General features: G+C 35.1%; 1 protein-coding gene and 1 long non-coding RNA gene across 12 annotated transcripts in view; one reads left to right on the forward strand and one right to left on the reverse strand.

The window, feature by feature from the left end:
* Positions 1-21,813, forward strand: part of BIRC6 (baculoviral IAP repeat containing 6) — a 149,594-nt gene that overhangs the window by 108,489 nt on the left and 19,292 nt on the right. For all 11 annotated transcript variants that reach the window (XM_039352325.1, XM_039352326.1, XM_039352331.1 and 8 more), the window contains one exon: positions 82-250. In XM_039352325.1, coding sequence (XP_039208259.1) covers positions 82-250 — 169 coding nt within the window. The remainder of the gene's footprint in view (positions 1-81; positions 251-21,813) is intronic.
* Positions 11,865-18,309, reverse strand: LOC120312086. Its single transcript, XR_005557783.1, has 2 exons — positions 13,851-18,309; positions 11,865-12,980 (listed from the first exon to the last, which is right to left on the reverse strand). It is a non-coding gene; the product is annotated as an uncharacterized LOC120312086 (long non-coding RNA).

Genomic DNA, 21,813 nt, shown 5'->3' on the forward strand with positions numbered 1-21,813 from the left:
AGAACTACTATTACCTTGTAATTCATATCCTTTATGTGGCTGTCTCAGTGAAATTCTTAAAAAAACTTTCTTAAATTTCAGGTTCTAGCTAGCTACATAAATCCTGCAGGCAGCATATCAAATGGAGATATCCAGTCCAGCCATGAAAGTAGAGGACAGAACAGCAGTGCCCTTCCATCAGTTTTGCTAGAGCTACTTAGTCAATCATGTCTTATTCCAGCAATGTCATCTTACCTCCGCAATGATTCAGGTAGTGTGTTGCTCTTTGTTTTTCAAAACAGTTTGTTTTCCAATCCAGTGTAGAAATGCTAAGGTGTATATATATATATATGCATATATATGTATATATATGCATTTGAATTTTATCATATGTTTTGATGCAACTTTATATATGCATACATATACATATACACATACAGACACACACACACACACAAAGAATTAAATTGGGAGACTAAGATGGCCATTTCGAGCTCATTCTGCTCTCATCAGTTAGCCACACCCTTTATGGGATTCGAGCCTGGGCAGTTTACATACTAGGCAGTGATTTAACCACCAAGCCACAGGTTCTCCTCCCTCTTTGCCAGCTGAGTCAAGGGAGTATATGCAGGAAGTTTTTCAGACAGATGTCTAATTGATTACACCTTGACATTTTTTAATTGCTATACTGCAGTTTTACTTTTTACAATCTCTTTTGCCTTGCAGCCCCCAACTAGGGGCGTTAAGTAGGCAACTGCGAAACATTACAAATCCAAATTTCTTTTTCTGACAAAGAATTAAAGAATTAAATTGGGAGACTAAGATGGCCATTTCGAGCTCATTCTGCTCTCGTCAGTTAGCCACACCCTTTATGGTATTCGAACCTGGGCAGTTTACATACTAGGCAGTGATTTAACCACCAAGCCACAGGCTTTCCTCCCTCTTTGCCAGCTGAGTCAAGGGAGTATATGCAGGAAGTTTTTCAGACAGATGTCTAATTGATTACACCTTGACATTTTTTAACTGCTATACTGCAGTTTTACTTTTTACAATCTCTTTTAACTGCAGTATAGCAGTTAAAAAATGTCAAGGTGTAATCAATTAGACATCTGTCTGAAAAACTTCCTGCATATACTCCCTTGACTCAGCTGGCAAAGAGGGAGGAGAGCCTGTGGCTTGGTGGTTAAATCACTGCCTAGTATGTAAACTGCCCAGGTTCGAATCCCATAAAGGGTGTGGCTAACTGACGAGAGCAGAATGAGCTCAAAATGGCCATCTTAGTCTCCCAATTTAATTCTTTAATTCTTTGTCAGAAAAAGAAATTTGGATTTGTAATGTTTCGCAGTTGCGACTTGAGCCTGCTTAACGCCCCTAGTTGGGGGCTGCAAGGCAAAAGAGATTGTAAAAAGTAAAACTGCAGTATAGCAGTTAAAAAATGTCAAGGTGTAATCAATTAGACATCTGTCTGAAAAACTTCCTGCATATATATATATATATATATATATATATATATATATATATATATATATGTAGGTCTTTGGTTATTCGGGTTTTCTCCCGCGTAAAATTGGAAGTGTCTTGGCGATGTTTCAACGAAGTCCCATTTGTCATCTTCAGGCTGGTGCGAAGCTGAAAACACCAGCCTGAAGATGACGAATAGGACTTCGTCGAAACGTCGCCAAGACAATTCCAATTTTACACGGGAGAAAACCCGAATAACCAAAGACCTGTGTGTGTGTGTGTGTGTGTGTGTGTGTGTGTGTGTGTGTGTGTAAAGTTTCATCAAAACATATCATAAAATTCAAATGCATTGGAGTTTCTGTAAAATATGTGAGAAACCAGCAGCTTGAAGATGAACATAATTACTTCATACAATGAGATGTATCATTTATCTTCTGTGCTTTGAATGTTGATAGTGTATACATATTCATTTCTTTATCACATGTTTTTACATAACAAAAAATATCTATGCACCTTTTTGGTTTTCTGTAAAGTGAGTATAATGCAAATCTATGAAAGTGACAGATGAATATTGAAAGCTTCTATAAAATATGAGGCTATCTACAGTAGTCTGGCTTAGAGATGTTTCGGGATAACAGTTAAATTTTTTCATCATATCACTTCAGTACAAGCTGAAACTACACAAAGTTGAATCCCATTCAGTAGAAAGAGCTTGACAAAAGGCTTTGTATTTATTCGGCTGTAAAAAAGGATTCTGTCTTTTTGCTTACAAATCCTACAAAGTCTTTCTAAATCTCACTTGCATGTTATTATGATTCATGGGGATGGCGAAAATTATTCAGTTGTAAGTGAGTTCCCAAAAATCTAGGTGTCGGTTGAGAATGAGTTAAAGTGATAAGCTATAGCCAAGAGTTCATAAAGGATATAGGTGGTCAAAAGAAGCAATTAACAACAATGGTTGCCCAATCAATTCAACTTGCAGGAATCAGTTGTAAAAGATTTTATGACTTGGTGAAATGTCAACTAATGGTTCTAATAGGTAATGTAACCTGTTCCATACGGATTTTTTTAGTCTTTCTTAGGCAGCTTAGTTTTGTTTAACTGACTTCCCTGAGAAACTGAAGCCCCTTTTCGCTTTGTCAAAAGATTCTCTAATGCATAAAAGCCTGATTCCTGCCACATTGGACTAAATTATATTCTCCGTGGAAACTTTGTTTTGTTCAGTTAACTTTTTCTAAAGTATAAGGTAGCTGTGCATTAGGTGTGATATTTGCCTGTCATTAATATTCAGAATGCATAGCACGCATTTCCTAGAAATGTTTTGAGTTCTACTATGCTTTTAGATCTAACTATAAAAGCATGTTCTTGTTACAAGAACAAATCTTTTTAGATTTACATCTTTTTTTATTTGATAGGTTACAGTAAAAGTTAAAGTGTTTGTTAGTCATGTGATAGCAGGCAATGTTGTTAATAGAGTTAACCTTTCTGGTTAGGTTAATTGGCATGCATAGAGATGGAGAGGATAAAATATTACCTCCCTTGTGCAATGGATCCTTTGGATTAAACAAAGAGGTCTAAAAATTGAGTCTAAGCCAGTGGTTCTCAACCTGTGGGTCAGGACCCCATTTGGGGTCGAACGACCATTTCACAGGGGTCGCCAAACAACGCAGTCCGCTATTTTTTTTCCCTTTTCCTTAGCTGTGGTACTCCCTTTTATTCTATTGGCTTTTGAAAGCCAATAGAATAGACTCTCTTGAATAGAGTCTAATTCTATTGGCTTTCAAAAGCCAATAGGAATTGTCCAGGCTGTCTCTGCCCTGCTGAGCCCGCCAAAAGTCCCATTCTGCAAACGGTACTGCACCAGTTGAGTAAACCTCGACTTACGACCGGTTGAATAGTCCTCGACTTACGACCGGTTGGGGGTCGCGGCATTAAAAAGGTTGGGAACCACTGACTTAGCTCCTATCTAAAACTTGTTGAATTCCCAGCCCTACTTGTTAATTCTTAATGGCCAGGTTTGTATTCCTGCACTTCACATTCACTGATGTTATTAGCAATCTGTTATGTTTGTTGTGGCTTAGAATTCGAAGTATCTAATTGTTTTTTACTGCAATTCCAATATTGTTTATTCAAAAACTTGAGTTAGAATTTTGAGTTGGAAGCCTCAATATTTCTTGACTTCTGGGGAAGTAGTGACAATGGACAGCTCTGCAAGAGTGGAGCCAATGACTCCAGCAGAAAGAGGGCCTAGTGAATCAATTGGCTCCCCAAAGTCTCTCCAGATTACGAGAAGGGCCTGGGATCACCCTTAGTGCTCCATAGAGATGGTTCCGGCAATGAAACCATAAAACAGCAGGTTTTATTGGTCTGGTAGTCAAGTAAATCAGTTTTGCCCAAGCCTCAGTTCAGAGCCTTTAAAAAGATACTGAGTTCACCAACTTTCTCTCTTAGACAGGGTTTGTAAGTTGCTTTTTGCATACTAAGAAGCTTCAGAAGGACACATTTTATTATACTGGGCAATTTTCCTTGAAACCCCAACTAAGAAATTTAGTAAGTTTAAGAACTTAAAGAAAAAGTTTTTTATTTGGAAATAAGCACCAAAATGTGATTAGAATGATTCCTTTGGAATGTTTTAAACAGATTAAGGAACCAGATTGACTCTGGATAAGATTTTGAAATAATTATAAGAATACTTCCTGTAGTTTCTTTAAAAACACATGAAGATTTTTAATTTAAGTGTAAGAGATCTTTCCCTGTGTTGTGGCTTGGAAAAACAGAATAAGAGGCAACCTTGAATTTGGTTACTAGCGACTAGTAGAGGAAAAAAACCTAAAAATTATAATTAAAGGAGAAGGCCCACCAGTTCAGAATGGAAAAAGGAATTTTAACTCTGGAAGTATTCAAAGATATTTGGCAATGATGTACTCCGAACTTTTTTTTTAAGATTGTCTGTTACAATAAAAATGAGTTCAAAAGAGGAGATAGAAGAAGATTCAATTCAGGAATAGACTGTTTTGAATATGAACTTAAAATTAACTGCATATAAGAATGATACTGAACAGGATGTTATATAAGATTTACAAATGAAATCAGCTGGTGTTTTAATAGCTAAAAGGGAGATACAAATAATAAAACAGAAGAGTGATTTGCATGTGTGGATTTCAACTGAGAAGTGTGACATGGACAACTTTCTTATTTTGAACAAGAGAAATCTGTTATATTTATGAAGAAAGTTAGAGAAAGAAAAGAAATTGGATTTTGAGAGACTGGTTGAAAAGAATAAACAAGACTTTTAAAAGTAAAAGGAAGGTTTATAAAATTAACTTATTTGATCAAGGTTAAAATGTGTATGATTTTTTTCTAACAGTTTTTAATGGGACTGAATAATGAAGCTTTAAAGTGGCAAGCTATAGTATTAAAATTGAAGGAATGTGTTAAAGCTGGGGAGGAGTTTCTGAGGAGATGAAAAGAAGATTATTAATTTGTGAGACATTATTTGAAGAAATTAAAAATTATTTTTATTATGTTTCTGGTAGCTCTTAATAGAGCTGTAATCGGATTGAATGATAAGGCTTTAATGATTTGTTTATAGATATGAGCTAAGACTAATAGGAAGAGATTTGTTGTAGTTTGCAAGAAAATAAATTATTGTGTAAAGAAAAGGAATATGAAATTGATTTGTTTGTTTAAAGTTTATATATAAAATGAAGGGGGAATTATCTTATAAAGAGGCATATATTCCTGGGATTCCTTTGTCACTGAGACGTAAGGTATCTTTATTTTTTTAGAATTAAAAGAATGAATCAATTAATGTTAATTAGGAGTGAGAGGTTCTGCAGGGTTCAGTATTCTGTGTACTCCTATTTAAAATCTGCATGAAGTTTCTGGGTGGGATCATCTGTCACCATGGGGTAAGCTATCAGTTTTCTGGTTACACTCAATTTATATCTTTCCCCTCAGTGAAGTAAGTGATATGGTTGACATCTAGCCTGGATGCATGGAGGCTATAGTTATTTGGATGGGGAACAACAGGCTTCAGCTGAACCCTGGCAAGAATGAATAGTTCTGAGGTTTGGGGCCTTCTAGTTCAAGCTTTGATATTGGGGGGGATGTCAGTGCCTCTAGGCCCAGTGTGCAATTTGAGGATCTTCTAGACTCATGACTCTTTCTCAAAGAGCAGTTGGAAGTTGTAGCTAGGAGGGCCTTTGCACAGCTTCATGTGTGCGTTCATGCCCTTGAAAATCATCTGTTAGCTTCAGCTGGTTTAGAATGCAGCTGAATGGACAATTAAGTGTGCCCCCTAGAAAGATGCGTGTTTGTGAGCTCCATTGGCTGCCAGTTTGCTTCCAGGTGCAATTCAGGATGCTGTTTTTGACCTTTAAATGCCCACATGGCATAGACCAGGTTATTTGAGGGACTTTCTCTTCCTAATTACATTTACCCATTTCAGCATGTTGGTCAGGAGGGGGAATACTGTGGGTCCTGCCCCCAAATCAGCACCATCTGGCGGGATTCAGGTAGTGTGCTTTTACTGCTATGGCCCACATCCTGTAGAATATCGTTCTTCCCAAGCTGAGGATAGTCCAATCTTTGTTAGCCTTCTGGAAGGCTCTTAAAACATGTGGCTTTTTTCTATCAACCTTGGGGATCCCTGAGAGATTCTGTAAGTTGGCTGCATGACATTAAGTGATGTTTGTTCTCCCGCTTTGGGGCGGGGGAGTTGTTTATGTAATATATTTTATTTATTTGTTTTGTTTTGATTTTAGACTGTTTTGAGTCTTTTAACCGCTGTTGTGTTGTATGCCACCCAGAATCACATGTTTTTGAGATGAGGAGCTATAAATATAAAAAATATTTTACCTTTGAGACAGAAGCCATCAGATCAAGATTTGCCAGGAGAATATCAAAGAATTCTGACAGAAGTGACATTCCTGTGACAATTTGGGCAGGGTGCCTTCTGTTGGATTAGTAAAAGGAAAGGAGGCTTCAAGAGTGGGCAGTGAACTAAAATAACCCCTTTAGCTGCTTACAAGATTACATCATAACAAGAAGTCTTTGGGGAGAAAATATACAGTATATAGGCTTTTTAATAAGGCAAAAACAGCTATTGTAGGAGGGTTTCTTAATATCAGGCATTGTGATTTATCACTTAGTAAAGCAGCAGCAGGCTGAAAAACATGCAAGCAGGCTGAAAAACATTTGCCACAGGATAATAGTTTTTGTATGGCATCCATCCAGTTGTAGCAAGAAGTCCACGCTTTTTATGACTACATAATTTAAATAGGTTTTTGAAATCAGATCTCTCCAAAGCAGAAATGGTAGAAAGCAATTGCTTAAGAGAAGTAAATTATCTGTAACAGAAACAAAGATTACAGCATAAAGAGGCTTAGTCAAAGTGGAATACTTGGGGATCTATTGGTGATAGAAGTTAATGGTCCCTAGAAAAATTCTCTGAACTTTTTTTAGTAAGAGTGATGGAACATGTTACTGTGCAGGTAATATGACTGGGTTTTAAAATAGATTCCCAAATTAGGTGTCCCAAATAAGGAGCTTCTGAAAAGTAAAATTGCAAGTTTTTACTGGATATTTTATAACCCTTAAGTGACAGATGTAACAAGAATGCCTTCCAGTGTGGTTTTCAAGAGCTACCACTAGGACAGGGGTAGGCAACCTTGTCTCTTTTATGACTCGTGGACTTCAATTCCCAGAATTCCTGAGCCAGCTGGCTCACGAATTCTGGGAATTGAAGTCCACGAGTCATAAAAGAGACAAGGTTGCCCACTCCTGCACTAGGAGGTTGTCCACATACTATATTAGTTTTGCTTCTTCAGGAAGAGTTAGTGTTTCTTGTGGACTCATTCCTGTTTGTTTGTTTGTTTGTTTTGTTTGTTTATTACATTTATATAGCTGCCCCTATTTCAATAAACTCTGGGCGGCTCCTAATCAAAATAATGTTGCAAATATCTAAAATCCCTGGAGTAAACATGTCCAAGTGTACTTGTTTCTCTGAGAGGAAAAGAATAACAGGTACAGGTGGGTTTTGATTAGTGTAGCTAATTAATCCTATGAAATGGTTGCATTATTTTAATTCACAGTATTTCAAGTTATGTTTCTATAGAAAATGGGGGAATTGATTCTAGCTCGATAGAAATAGACTGTATAAATTTTAAATATAACTTTTATATCTATATTAATGAAATATTATCATAAAGGATAAAAATATAATATAAATGTATGGTTAAGAAAGTAACATGATAGTTATAAAAAGCAAAAAAAAAATCTAAATATTATTCCTAAAGGTAAACTTACCCTGACAAAAATATCTTTATTGCCTCTCAAAATATTTTAGCAGCATAGACTGTTTTTTCTTTATTTTAATCTTTATAATATGCTGGTAGATGCAGAGTGCTCTAGCCACATCTCAGCAAATTTGCATGCTCCAATTGAGGGTAGGTCAGCGTCCAAAATTAGCAGTGTCTAAAACCCCAGCCACAATTGCTCGTGTGCTAGCCTCAATTGTACATGTGCTAGCCTGACATTAACTGAATTTTGGGTTGCATTAAACACAACCTGGCATCAATTTATAATTTGTACTAAATCAGATACCATATTATTTGAATTCACATTAATTGCAACCTATCTGAATCAAGAATCTGTTTATAAAGATACATTGAAGGAGACAGAACAAAGATTTATGACAGTAAAATGAGTGGTTTGGCAGGGATAATAACAATAACTACAGTAGTATTTGGAACAATGGGAAGAAAAAGAATCACATAGTGATTAATGATTTTATGATCCTAAACAAAGTGATATTTTTTCCTCTCTTTGTCCATCCTGCCATATTTTGGAAGCATGTAGTCTCACTGCTTCCATGTTCATATTTCCCTGAGGCAAAAAGGACAAGAAAGAGACTTGCAGAACAGAGTAAGTTGCACCAGTATCTGTTAACAAAATATTCAATCCCGAGATAGGTGGAGATACAAAGAGACCAGACTGATTAACAGTAATAAAAGTGGAAAGAGGGTCTTGGCTACCCTAGTGGAAAAAAGCAGGATTAAAGTTTTCCTTTAGAGTTTCAAATTATAGAGGGAGACAAAATATTAGTAGTTTGGGAGTGTATTGGTATAGGAATGTAAAATTGATGCCCTATGGATATTGTCCCTGCATTCCAGACATTAAGATTTCTAGCACCTGTGTTTTTTTACAATAAAAGTGGATAGTATCTGGCATTTCATCCTATGGTTGACCATCCCATTTTCTATTAGTAGGAGAGAATTTGGTTTTAAGTTATTAAATCTGTAAAGCTAACAATTGGTGAGTCTGTGTATTTTGTATTGCTACAAAAGTTGCTTCTACTGATGGATAACATATCTGTGTTCTGCAATCCAGAATGTACCCTCACAAAGTACCCATTACTAGGGACTGCAAGATGTCAATTCCAAAACTACAATGGAGAGCATTGCAGAATCTGGCTTGGTAATCTCTGGGTTGCTCTTCTGGACTTTGGATTGCTTCCATTTCTTCTTCTATCTGCCAGGAAATGATGGGGCCAAATCACATGATTTTAGATTTTTTTTTTTAATGTTAACGCAATGGGTATGAATTTGGGCAGACTCAGAGACACAATGGAGGACAGGGTTGCCTAGCATGCTATGGTCCACAAAGAGTCAGACACAACTTAGCGACTGAACAACAAGTTCAAATAAGCTAACTTACAAGGATGCATTCAAAACTCAGGATCCATGCCTGCCATGAGATTGAAATTTGATAAATTTATAAAATGTGACATAAAAACATTATCCTAAAACATTTATGACATAATACAAATGTTCATAAAACATTTTGTCTGCTGATGTTTGATTGAGCTATATGGTATAACATGGGTTATTTTCAAGGCAGATACATCTCTGAATGTCCTAAAGATACTTTTCAAAAAGCAACTAGACTTCCTTTCTTTTTTCCTTGAAGACATTTTGCTTCTCATCCAAGAAGCTTCTTCAGAACTGAAGAAGCTTCTTGGATGAGAAGCAAAATAACTTCAAGGTTGATAACCATAACCTGGGTGACTGAGAATCTCCATAAACATACATCAGGAAATATCCTTTCAGGAAATATCTCTGAAAGGATAATCCAACGGGTTATAGGTTGCCTAGTTTTAGTATTCAACTTCAAACTAATTTAGGGCCATATAAAAGTGTATCTCTTTCTAAGTGTTTTATGCCAAATGCTGTGGTATGAGGGCTGTTTCAGAAATATAGTGAATAATTAGTCATTATATCCCAAGGACACCTCTACTGAGACAAATTCCACCTCCTCCCGAGTTCCGGTTCACCCATGGATTTAACTTTCAAAAGTATTCTAAATAGTCAACATCTCATAGCCCTTTAGAAAAGTTGATTTTATTGTAGTAGATAATTAGAACATTCATCTAAGCCACTCAGTAGCATATTCAGATGCTGGATAGAAGGTTTTGTATTAAACCTATGACTGATTATATGCCATCAAGGTGTTGTCAACTCCTAACAATTGCATAGGTAGGTTTTCTCCATGATGATCTGTCTCTAATCTGGTTTTCCAAGTCTTCCAACAGTGCACTATAACTGAGTCCATACACCTTGCTGCTGATCGTCCTCCTCTTCTTTTTTCTTCCACCCTTCCCAGTATTTTTCAGAGAGCTAGGTTTTCCAATAATGTGCCTGAAATAAGATCATTTGAACCTGCTCATATCAGCCTTGAATGGAAACTTGGGATTGATTTGTTCAATTATTTTTTTGTTTTCTTAGATGTTCACGGTATTCTCATGAGTCTTTTTCAACACCAATGTTCAAAACCAACAACACTATTTTTATCCTGCCAACAGTGTAATATTCTCAAGAAGGTCCAACCTTGGTTAATTATGGGCCCAAATTATGTCAGCCTGGAACTACTATCTGCTCAGACATTTTAAGAACTTGATTCTTAATATTCAATAGTCAGATTATTATAGAGATCAGTGGGACAAATTAATTAAAGGACATGTGGTTCAGATCCAGCAAATTCTGTAACAATTTCCTCCACCTATCCAAGCATCATGAACTTCTCAAGAAAACTGGTTTTCACAAAATGTGTCCAGAATATAGTCTAAGCCTGGTCATTTGTCTCACTGAGAATTTTAACTGATTTGTTCTATGACACATTTGTTTAATTTCTTAGCAACCTATGGTATTTTCAATAGTCCTTTCCAATACCAAAGTTCAAAAATATTATGATCTTTCTATCCTACTTTTTTAAAGTCCAGCTTTCACCTTGATAGAGTGTCATGGGAAGAACCATTGATTAAACAATTCTGATCTTTGTAGGTATAGATATATCATGACATATTACATGTAAGCACATATATTTTTTAAACAAAATCTCTTATTCAAAATTATTTTTCTAGAACTGTGTGTGTGCCCGTGCATATGCAGGCATGCCACTTTAGGTCACTTTAAGACTTCTTGAGACTGCCTGGAAAAAATGTAAACATTCTAAATTGAACATAACCATTGTCAAGTTCAAATGCTAATCTGAAGAGACATTTAATTGTACCTGATAGTTTGACAAGGATTAATAAATAACTTGCAACAATCTATGCTTTACTGATTTCTGTTTTTTATTACTTATCATGGACTTCCTGTCAAAAATATTCATTAAAAATGCATGTGCCCTATACTGTCTTTTCTTCTGTATATGCATCTTTGCTCAAACACCGTATGTTCATTTTTCACTTCTGTTCTTATACTCTTCTGTTTTTCTTTTCATTTACTTCAGTCTTGTTAGCAATATCATTTCTCAATTCTTTTTGTCCATTTACTATATGTATACTTATTCTATATCCCTTTGTTTGCATCCAAAGTCCAAATATAGGTCTCCTTGCATTTCAGAGAAATAAAACTCTTTGTCTTCTTAATGTCCTTTTATAGGTCTGAGCATTTGGCCCAAGGATTAATTTAGTTCTTAACAAGATACAGTACGTGTTTTAAATTAAAAATGGGTCCTTACGGTGGATAAAAACTTTGGCTTCAGCTTAGAAGTTAGGTTCAACCTACCTGTTCGTTGGACTTAGTTTTTCATCTGATTAGTGTCCTATTTTCTGTTTTAGAAATTAGAGTTACATCAGATATTAAACAGTAATGAAGGACAACTACCTTGTTATATTTCACCTCTAGTATTCAAAGACATTACATTTTTCAGAGATTATTTATTCAAATATTAATTATGTTTCTTATAATTAAAATGTTCTTTAAAATATAGGCAAAATAAGAAAGGCGGTGCCATGGACCATAATTCTTTAAATGATTGGTTTAGTTTAACAGCACAGTCCTTTTTTAAAAAAAAAAATTATAAATACATCCCATTGGTTTCATTATGGTTTCCCCCAATAAGCATTATAGTCCAAGAGACACTTTAAAACTGTAAAAATGTTTATTTAGATCAATTAAGAGGAATTTTAAGTAAATGCATGAAAGATTTCCCCAGGCCATTGGCCATGGAGAATATGTTTGGAACCAATATAATACCATAATACTTTAGAACCATCTGTTTTTAAACTATGCATGATTCAAATTTCAATTACTCAATGTATTTCTTTCCAATATTTTGTTAAAGTCAGACTTCTATATTAGATAGCAAATACTGTGGTTTCCTCAAACCATGATCTTCTCTTTTTTTTAATGAAAATTGCCCTTGAAATAACAATTTGCAATGCAAACATTGTTTTACAATTACATGTTATATAGAGTGTAGCTTATAAGCATGGATATAAATTAATACCTACAAGCATTATATTGGAGTACCTGACTGAATTGTCAGCAGTATAAGAAATAAAAGTATCATGGAAGCTAATCAATGAATATTTTATTTATTTATAATATGATGCCTAACAGTGTTCTTCTTTCTACATTTCATATATACTTGTATAAATTTTAGCACTTGATGGTAGGAAGGTGCGCTGGATTCCAACCCAAATGTTATTTAAATGAATCCAGAAGCTTAATGGGGATCAGGTAAATAAAACAAGTAGGTTTTGTGGCACCATTATCTTTATTTGTAACGTCCTTATATTATCAATGTCTCCCATGTTCACTGGCAGAAGAACACTGTACGCATTTTAGAGATTGAATATTGACACTCATTTACATGTAATACGCTTAATTAGATTCAAAGGTATATTTTATGGTCAGTGGTGCTGGGCCTTTAACTGGGCAGTTCTGTCTGGAATGTATACCTTCTTTTGAGGCTTTGTTTCCTGTTGGATAGAGTTCACTGATCCTATTTGTCATTGCTGACCTTTGCACTATGTGCTTTTCCAGATTTCTAGAAAACCATCAAAGGGTTGTGTAGATATACACAAAAACTATTACAAATAGATTAAGAACTGTTCCAATTATTCCCAACAGAGCTAAAACAGATTCCTCTTTTTCCTCACTTTCTTCTTGCCTTTTTACATCTTCTAGCGTTGTAATGGCAGCGCTCCTCATTTTTTCTGCAAAGACCTTCACCAGCGTTTGGACTGCTGGCTAGAAAGAAGGAAAAAAATTACTTACTTTGTGGATCCTCCCTCCCCTTCACACATATACATATGCACACAAATCCAACATGTATATAACCCACATATTGCTGCACATGTATTCTATTTTGTTTTTTTCGTAGTAAAAAAGGAGAAATTTATAATTCATTCCAACCTAATTTTAAGTTTTGAACTGAATAGTTTATTTCCCCCAGAACCTGCATCTATACTTTACATAGTAAACATATGTGACTTACTGAAAAACAAATAAACAGGAAACAGCCAGGTAATTAAATTAGTAAATGTTGATATGTCAATGAACAAGTTTGATCACATAGCACAAATTAGGTTAGCCTTTTATATAAAAGGTAGGGTGGTTTTAGTGGATTTTATATCTAGAAATCTGCATGTAAACTGGAAAGAAAAAAAGAGAAAATTGTATAAATGCTACCATAAAGTGTGGCAACAGATAGCACGATGGTGTTAAGAAGGTTTTGAAGAAGTGCTATATATACAATGTATGGTAGATACCAGCTATTGTCTTCTGTTTCTTTTTTGTTTTGTGGTGGTTAATATAGATTAAATGTGAGTTTTGTTGCATAATTCATCTTACAATCTTTTGGTGTCATAAAATCAAGATGTATTTATACTGGGATTTGCAATTTGTTGTATTTAAATATTACTGTTGGAAAAAAATATTGTCTAATCTGAATGGAATCCCAGACAATTTATACACTATATTCAGAAAGGCATGTAACTGAATGCCTATTGAAACTACATGTTTTTGAATATTTTAATTCCATTTAAAATGAAAGTGATTGCAGCAATCAAGCATTAATACATTAATTTACACTTAAAGATTCATAAAAGCCTCTCTTACCCTACATTGCATCAGGAATAAAATCTCATCAGACATGCTGCTTACTCCTCACTGCAGTGGAAAAACAGCCTTATCTTCATGGAGGGCTGTTCCTTTCAGTCAGAGCAGAAATTGTATGCATGCATGAACAATTTCTTGATAAATTAGGCTGCAGATGCAATAGTGTTATAATATCTTCCAAGAAATGCAGGCCTTATGTTGGTTATCCATTGAAACAACGTTATGTTTGAAAGGAAAACCCTGCTCTTCTTATCCGGGTTGTATGTTTGTTCCCTTTTAAATTTTTTGAATCTTCGATCAGATGAAGCACATTCTGTACCAATAGTGGATACACAGCTGAGGCTTCCGGTTAAAATTTAATCTCCCACTCTTTGTCATATACATGTAGCTATTTACCCAAGACATTCCAGATGCATGTTTTTGTAACGTGCTCTCGAGCTTGTTAATTCTCTGAAGATGTTTTCTTCATGTTGCTGAATTGTAAATCCAAATGTAGTAGATGCAGTTATATTGCCCTGTTTATATTTTTATCCAGAAGGAACAAAGTTAGTTGTTTGCGACAAGAATAGGAGTATTACACACCTGCATTCAGAGCATCCGACAAATAATCCCAAGGCATTCTTCAGAGCATTGCATAACTTAGCAGCCAGTCAGATCTGAAGAGTGGAATGTCAGTGGCTTCAGTTGCGTAGGGTAGTGAGTGGTGACATTGATTAAACATGCAGTTGGCACTTGCTGAATAAAGAACAGCTACAAGTCCCCCTTGCAGACAATGAGTTGCATAACAATGCATGATGGTTCTGCTGTTTCATTGTCAGGCTAGGCACATTTTAATCCAGTAACACTTGTGAAAGTGGGCTGTGTAAAATGAAGCCAAATTGACAAAGTACCATGCTACAAATAACAACCTTAAGGCATTTGAGCCGCAACAGGGTTTTCGGTCCTTTTGCTTTTGAGTTCTTTTTCAAAAGCTTTTGGTAGACTGTTGATTCAAAATGGAACCGTCGTTTTGAAATCTATTCATTCCCCTCCTGTTCTCTATTTGAAGAATACAGGTCAGTGTGAAAATAACACCATGTACAAAAGATATGTTCCCAGTCTTTTGTCATAGGAAGTAATTATCTGATGTTCTGAGCAGGAATTAGAGATCTGTGCTAATGCAATTTAGTGTATTAAGTTGTGTGTAATACCTTTTTAGGTAAAAAACAGAATGAATACTTCCTTAACTGACAGATATTTCATTATTCATTAAGAAATTGGTAGACAATGGTTTTGGATGAGAATAGTTTTTGTTTGTGTGTTTGCATCCTTTATCCAAGGTTTAAAATTATTTCTGTGAATTTCTTTTCGCTACATTTCTTTCAGGTAAATTGTCGTATTTTTATGGTATTTTTTTAAATATTAAAAACCTCAGAGATGTATTTAGCATAAGAGCTGAGCATACTACAGCACAAAATCTGATTTGGAAAATGGTCTATATCATCATGGAAATAATTTGAAATAATTTTGGAATTAGTATATACTAATTATAGGGCTGTTTTGAGGAAAGTTTGTTTGTTTGACAAATTGCTTTGATTATTACATAGCTTAGCATAAAATATTTTCTAATCTAAAGCCATCTGGGGGAGTGTGTTGACAAGTCCATTTATTGCTCACATGACTTTAGATTATTTCAAAAACGTTATTTTCAACAAAAGTTGTGTATTTTTAGATTGAGTTCTGCTAGTGATTCCACAAGTTCTCTCACTGATTCTTGTCTGACACTTATATACGTGTGGTGTGTTTCTTTAGAAATAATATTTTGCTATTCATTTGAAAATATTATTTTACAATAATCCAATAAAATTATATGCTGTGATAGAAGTAGATATTTATTAGCAACCTGGGTACTAATATGAAACCTGAGTATCTAGATCTGAATGCTTCTGTTTTCCATTATTCTTCCTACTTATAGCTGACTGTTTCCTATTTTTCTCACCATTTTTATGACTAATTTTACCTATTCTTGTTTAAATGTCATTTTGAAACACTGTAAAAAATTTATATATATGCAGGAAATATTAAAATCAACAGGAGCTTTTAGTATCCTTTATGAACTACACAAGTTCTTGATGCTGCAGTGTAAGAAACTAAATTAATGTTGCTTGTGGTCTTAAAATTTCTGCATTATAGATATAACTTCAGGGCAATCCTCAGTACTCCACTATGTTACTTATATCAAATATAAATAATTTCTTTCCATATTGCGACACATGAATCCTTACATTTTTGAGAGCACTAATCCTACAAGTGGTTAATATAGTTTTGGGTTTTATGGAACATATACAACCAAGCAAGAAACGTTCATTGTCATTATTAAGACATTATCTGAAAAAAATTCACATTACTGGTCCTGATTTTTATGTTCACCAGCTTTTCTTTCCACAGGGTGATTTAGCATAGTAATGTTAATCAATTTGTTCTACATTTATAATAAAAATATAAAAATAATTCACAAGCATTTGAATTATATTTTAATCCAGATGCTATGTTTAAAGGGTTAAAATTGTCTATGTAAAATAATCTATTGGAATTCAATATTATATTGGTAATAGTATTCCAAAACTTGTGCAGATCTAGTTCAAAGAAAAGAGACAACGGAATTTGCATTTAAATAAAGTGTATTAATTAAAGCCCTAACCTAATATAATGTTGTTGCAAATTTTAGGTAATATAATTCTTAAGTCTTAAATTTTCATCCATTAGTTTTTTTAAATCATCTATTTTATTAGAATCCCTTTGAAAATACTACAACTTGTGAAAGTTTAAATGAAGCATAATTATTCTTACACTTTTGTTTCTCACTTTAAATCTCAGCAACTGCACATCATAATTAATTTGAATAGGATTAGGATTAGTTGGCCATTTTCCAGAAAGAGTGATTTAGCTGAATTTGAAGAGCACTATTAAATAAATAGTGGTAGTAAAAAGGAATCAATAACGAAATGATTTCAGACAGAACTATGAATGTAAATAACAATTCATAGGAGCCCAGTACATGACAGAATTTCATATTCTAAGAATTTAGTTTAATTTTTTTTCCTTTTTGCTCATTTTTATAATGATGTTTCCAATTATTACCATTGTGTCAAAGTGTGGATAATATTTAATGAAATCTCAGAAACTAGAGTAGTTACAGGGTGCTTTGTATTTTTTTTCCTATAAAATGCCAGAAGCAGAAATAATTAAAAAAAATTAAAAGGTACGTGCCAAATATGACCAAATATATTTACATTTTTATTGGAGCTACATTGAACTACTAAGAAGAGCAACTGATATCTCAGACATCCTTGATTTTGTCTTAAGCTAGTTGACTTTCTTTCCCAAAGAGTGAAATTAAATCATTTCTTCCATTGTGTAATTAAAATAAAATAGAAGTAACTTATTTTATCTTTTTTTACCTGTATGGCTAAAATTCTCGTTTCATATTGTTCTCACTAATTTTAATGTTGTGGAGAATAAAGAAGAATGTAATTCATCCCTTTTGTTGGGAGATTCTGCAAAGACTAGGAGAATCATTCTGACATAATACATTTCAACTGCAGGAATCAAAAGATATGAGTTGGTAAATATAGATCGGATTCATCTATCGCATTAAAACAAACAATGGTTTGTTTAGATTTAGTATACTGTTCAAACTCAATCAATTATAATTTATTCAATAATCCATAATTAAGCTTGATGTGTAAATCTAGTCCTTGATAGCTAGATCATAAAATATGAGGATTCGATCAGGGCTTTTCAACCAGTGGCACACGTACCACCAATGGTACTTTAGCACCTGGCAGGTGGTATGCGACCCCTAGCCAAGTGTAGCGGGGGAGAGAATCAGCTAAAACAGTGCCGCACAGACCTGGAGGAGATCAGCTGGAGCTGCAGGGCTCAGCAGAAGCCCCAGGATCTGCATGTGCAGCTGCATGCTGATTGGAGCTTCTGGCACACCCGGAAGAAAAAAGGAGGAAGAGGAGGCAGAGAGAGAAGAAGCTATAAAAGGAGCAAGTTTTGGCGGGAGAGAGAAAAAAAACACAGAGAGAGAAGAGAAGAGGCTTTTGTTAGCGAAGCGGTGAGGAGAGAGTGAGCAAACGGCCTTTGCAAGCAAAGGGTGAGTGAAAGAACGAGCAAAGGGCTTTTGCGAGCAACGTGTGAATGAATGAGAGCAAGATAAAAGCTTTTGCCAGCAACGTGTGAGTGAATGGAGCAAGATAAAAGCTTTTGCGAGCAACATGTGAGTGAATAAAGCAAGAGAGAAGCTTCAAGCAATGTGTGAGTGAATGAGAACAAGCTAGAGACTTTTGCTAGCAAAGTGTGAGGGAGGGTTGCGAGCAAAGGGTCAGAGGAAAAGTGAGAGGGAGAAGGGAAAAAGAAAAGAAAAGGCATTGACTTCTGAGTTCCACTGTTGCAGTTGGAAGGAAGCATTAACACTGAACCTCAACTTTTTACTTTTCCATAATATTATAAACTAGCCATTTCTATAACAAATGAATCTAACCTGTAAAGACCAAAATTCGCCCCCTTTTTTTTTTTTTAGTCATCAGGTTTTTGACACCTTGCTAAGCACTGGTAGTATTCAAATATTGTCATGTCCTAAAAGTGGTACAATCTGTGAAAAGCCCTGGATTTGATGACTACAAAGTAGGTTGGCTTCCAGTTTGAGCAGAGGTAGCTAGGAAAAATGGTAGATATTCCAGAATGTCAGTTTCTATCATATGTCTTCCCTTGCAGTGTGAGCAAAAAAGAGGATCATTCTGTAGGATTTAAATTTATACAGTTCAGAGCCTATAATTATTCTAATTATATTTAGAATACAGAATACCAGATATGGAGGGACGTTGGAGGTCATCTAGTCCAACCCCCTACCCAAGCAGGAGACCCTATACCATTTCAGACAAATGGCTGTCCAAACTCTTCTTAAAAACCTCCTATAACTTCTGGAGTCAAACCTCATGTTGTTGTTTTTTTCTAAACTGGAAAATTTGTTATATTTAATGTATTATTCTGCAAGTTTACTGATCACTTTTCTGAGCCAAATTTTAAACTGAGTTATCATATTGTCAAACTGCTTTTGAATGTCTCATAGACAAGTGACATCTTTAAAAACTAATACTTAAGGGACCATGTAATTCAGAGAGATTCTGCAAAGCCCCTGAAGGCAAGACAAGAAGCAATAGATAGAAACTAATCAAGAAGAGAACCAACCTAGAACTAAGGAGAAATTTCCTGACAGATAGAACAATTGATCAATGGAGCGACTTGCCTACAGAGGTTGTGGGTGCTCCAACACTGGAGGTATTTAAGAAGAGATTGGACAGCCATTCGTCTGAAATTATATAGGGTTTCTTGCGGTTGGACGAGAAGACCTTCAAGGTCCCGTCCTATTTTGTTATTCTGTCATGAGATGAAAAGCTTTTAAGGCTATAAAGTGATAGCAACTTTGCCTTCATTCCTGTAATTTAAAAAATACATCAATTTTACCAAATGCTTACTCAGTGTTTTGATGCTATGTTACTGTTCATGTGACAAGCAATCTGTGAAAAACGAAAACATCTAAAACAGTGTTTCTCAACCTTGACAATTTTAAGGCACGTGGACTTCAACTCCCAGAATTCCACAGCCAGCAGTGGGAGTTGAAGTCCACATGCCTTAAAATTGTCAAGGTTGAGAAACACTGATCTAAAATCATGGATTTGGGGGGGGGGGGTGTGTGACATTGAACAAGCATATTGCTAGACCAGAGCTTGCATTCCAATGTCAGAACCTGCATTTGGTCATTTTGACCAAACCGTCTGAAATTATTTCTTTTTTCCCTTTTATTAAAAACAATGTTTCCCTCTCTTATTCAGAGCTCTCCAGGCAATCAATTCTTTGCAAAGCAATTGAATGTTGAGTGTTAATTAGACATTTTATAAGAGATCTGCCTCCAGTTATTGTTTAAATAGAAAAAGCAAAAGTCATTAGATGTCAGACTTCATGCAGGCATAGCTTGATTCATGTGTCTTCAGACATTTATACACACTCTCTCTCTCCCCTGCGCTTAGTAACTAGCTAACAGCAGTATCTTCGAGGACCCAGCATGATTAGATTAAAGCTTTATTGCAAAATTGAAAAAGAAACATTTATGCAGAAGTCCAACTATTACAGAAGGCAGAATCCAGTTGTATGCATATGTGCTTGAATGTGTGTGATCTCAAGTGCAATCCTTTCTTGCCCATTCCTTTTGTGGCAATGAAACTTTCATTGCTTTTTCCCAGACTACAATACGAAGATCAATTGCGGTGTGATTATTTGGAGGTGGGGGAGAGGTATTTATTTTATGAAATAGAACAAGACAAAAAGAAAGAGGAAAGAATATGTTTACATATCAATCTGATCTGCAGTCCTTTGCTTCTCATCTTATCAACTTTAGTCCTTACATTACTACCATGTTTTCTTTTCTTTTTTTTCTTCTCCTTTGATCCTGAAGCAGCCAGGAGCATCTCCCTCTCTCCCTCTCTGGATGTGGGAAATGTCCAAGATAATTATACTTTTCAGGCAAGGTGGAAAGTCCTTAGCGTAAGAAAGTTGTTGGATCCTGGGTTGGGAAGAGGCATTGGAATTGCGTATTTTGTTAAATTCTGCCCCACTAGCTGATTCATTGTGTGGCTTAACTATCAGGGTCATCACTTTTTCTGATGGAAGAAAGCATTAGTAACCTAATCCAACATCAGCAGAATGCAAACAAACCAGAGCCATTGTTTAAATCCTGGGGCTGAAGTCTGAAATGTCTTCCCATAGTGTAGGAGTAAGGAGCTGAAATTTGCTGTCAAACTTCTTGCAGGCGTGTTTTCATTATGTTCTATTTAGATGTGCATATATGCATATATAACAACAACAATAATAATAATAATAATATTTTTTAAAAAAAGTTGGAAGGGAACTTGGAGGTCATCTAGTCCAACCCCCTGCTCAGGCTAGAAACCCTATACCATTTCAGACAAATGGCTGTCCAGTCTCTTATAAATATATACTATAGTCAATAACTACCCAACAGTAAAACCTTCAAGGACTCAGTATAATTATATAAAAACTTTATAGCACCTAGAAGGAGAAATGCCTTTGCAGAAAATCAACTATTACAAAATATAGTAATCCATTTTTCTCCATGAGTGTATAATTGTATTTGTCAGTTCTGGGGTTCCAGTCTGAGGTCTCTCTTTCCTAACCTGAAATACAGATGGCACTATGACATATTTACATAATGGTCTGTGGCTTTTTGCTTCCTGTCTTATTAGCTTCAGACTTCATAGTAACTCATGAAATATTGTAACCGAGACCATGTCTTTTAGTGAGTTTGTTAACATTATATGTTTAAGAAAATGTACTAAGAAAGCAGAAACAAGGGAAGTTTACAATTTTAAATTAGTTAGACATTATGAGAACAGAAATATGACCTTTGACAATAATTTTATGTTTTGAAGATCTAAACTGACTGATTGTAAAGTAAGAAAATGGATTCTAGATATTTTAATTGAATAGCTGGAGTATCTAGCCTCTGTTGTAAATCTTTGGATAGTTAATGAGATTCCTGCATATCCTATTAACTAAGACACTCTCAGGGTTCAGCCTTTTTGTAGTATTTTTACATAATCTTTGGATGATATTTTCAGTGATTACTGACATTATTACTGAATTTACATATGAAGGCTGCAGGTAGAATTTTTTTGGGGAAAAAGAGAGAATGGTTCAGTCTCCAATGAGAATTTGTGGCATTAAATGCTGAAAAAACAGGATATAAACACTACTGTCTGAATAAAAGTTATGACCTCTATGATTTCTTAAGATATGAAGTAGAACTGTTTGAAGCCAGCTAATAAAGATGAAAGGAGTTCCTGACATAGAGAAGATGTTTGCTTGAAACCGGATATGATCACAAATATGTCCTTGACAG

The sequence above is a fragment of the Crotalus tigris genome, unplaced genomic scaffold (assembly GCF_016545835.1).
Source record: "Crotalus tigris isolate CLP2741 ecotype Arizona unplaced genomic scaffold, ASM1654583v1 scf7180000018420.1175843, whole genome shotgun sequence".
NCBI classification, from domain to species: Eukaryota; Metazoa; Chordata; class Lepidosauria; order Squamata; family Viperidae; genus Crotalus; species Crotalus tigris.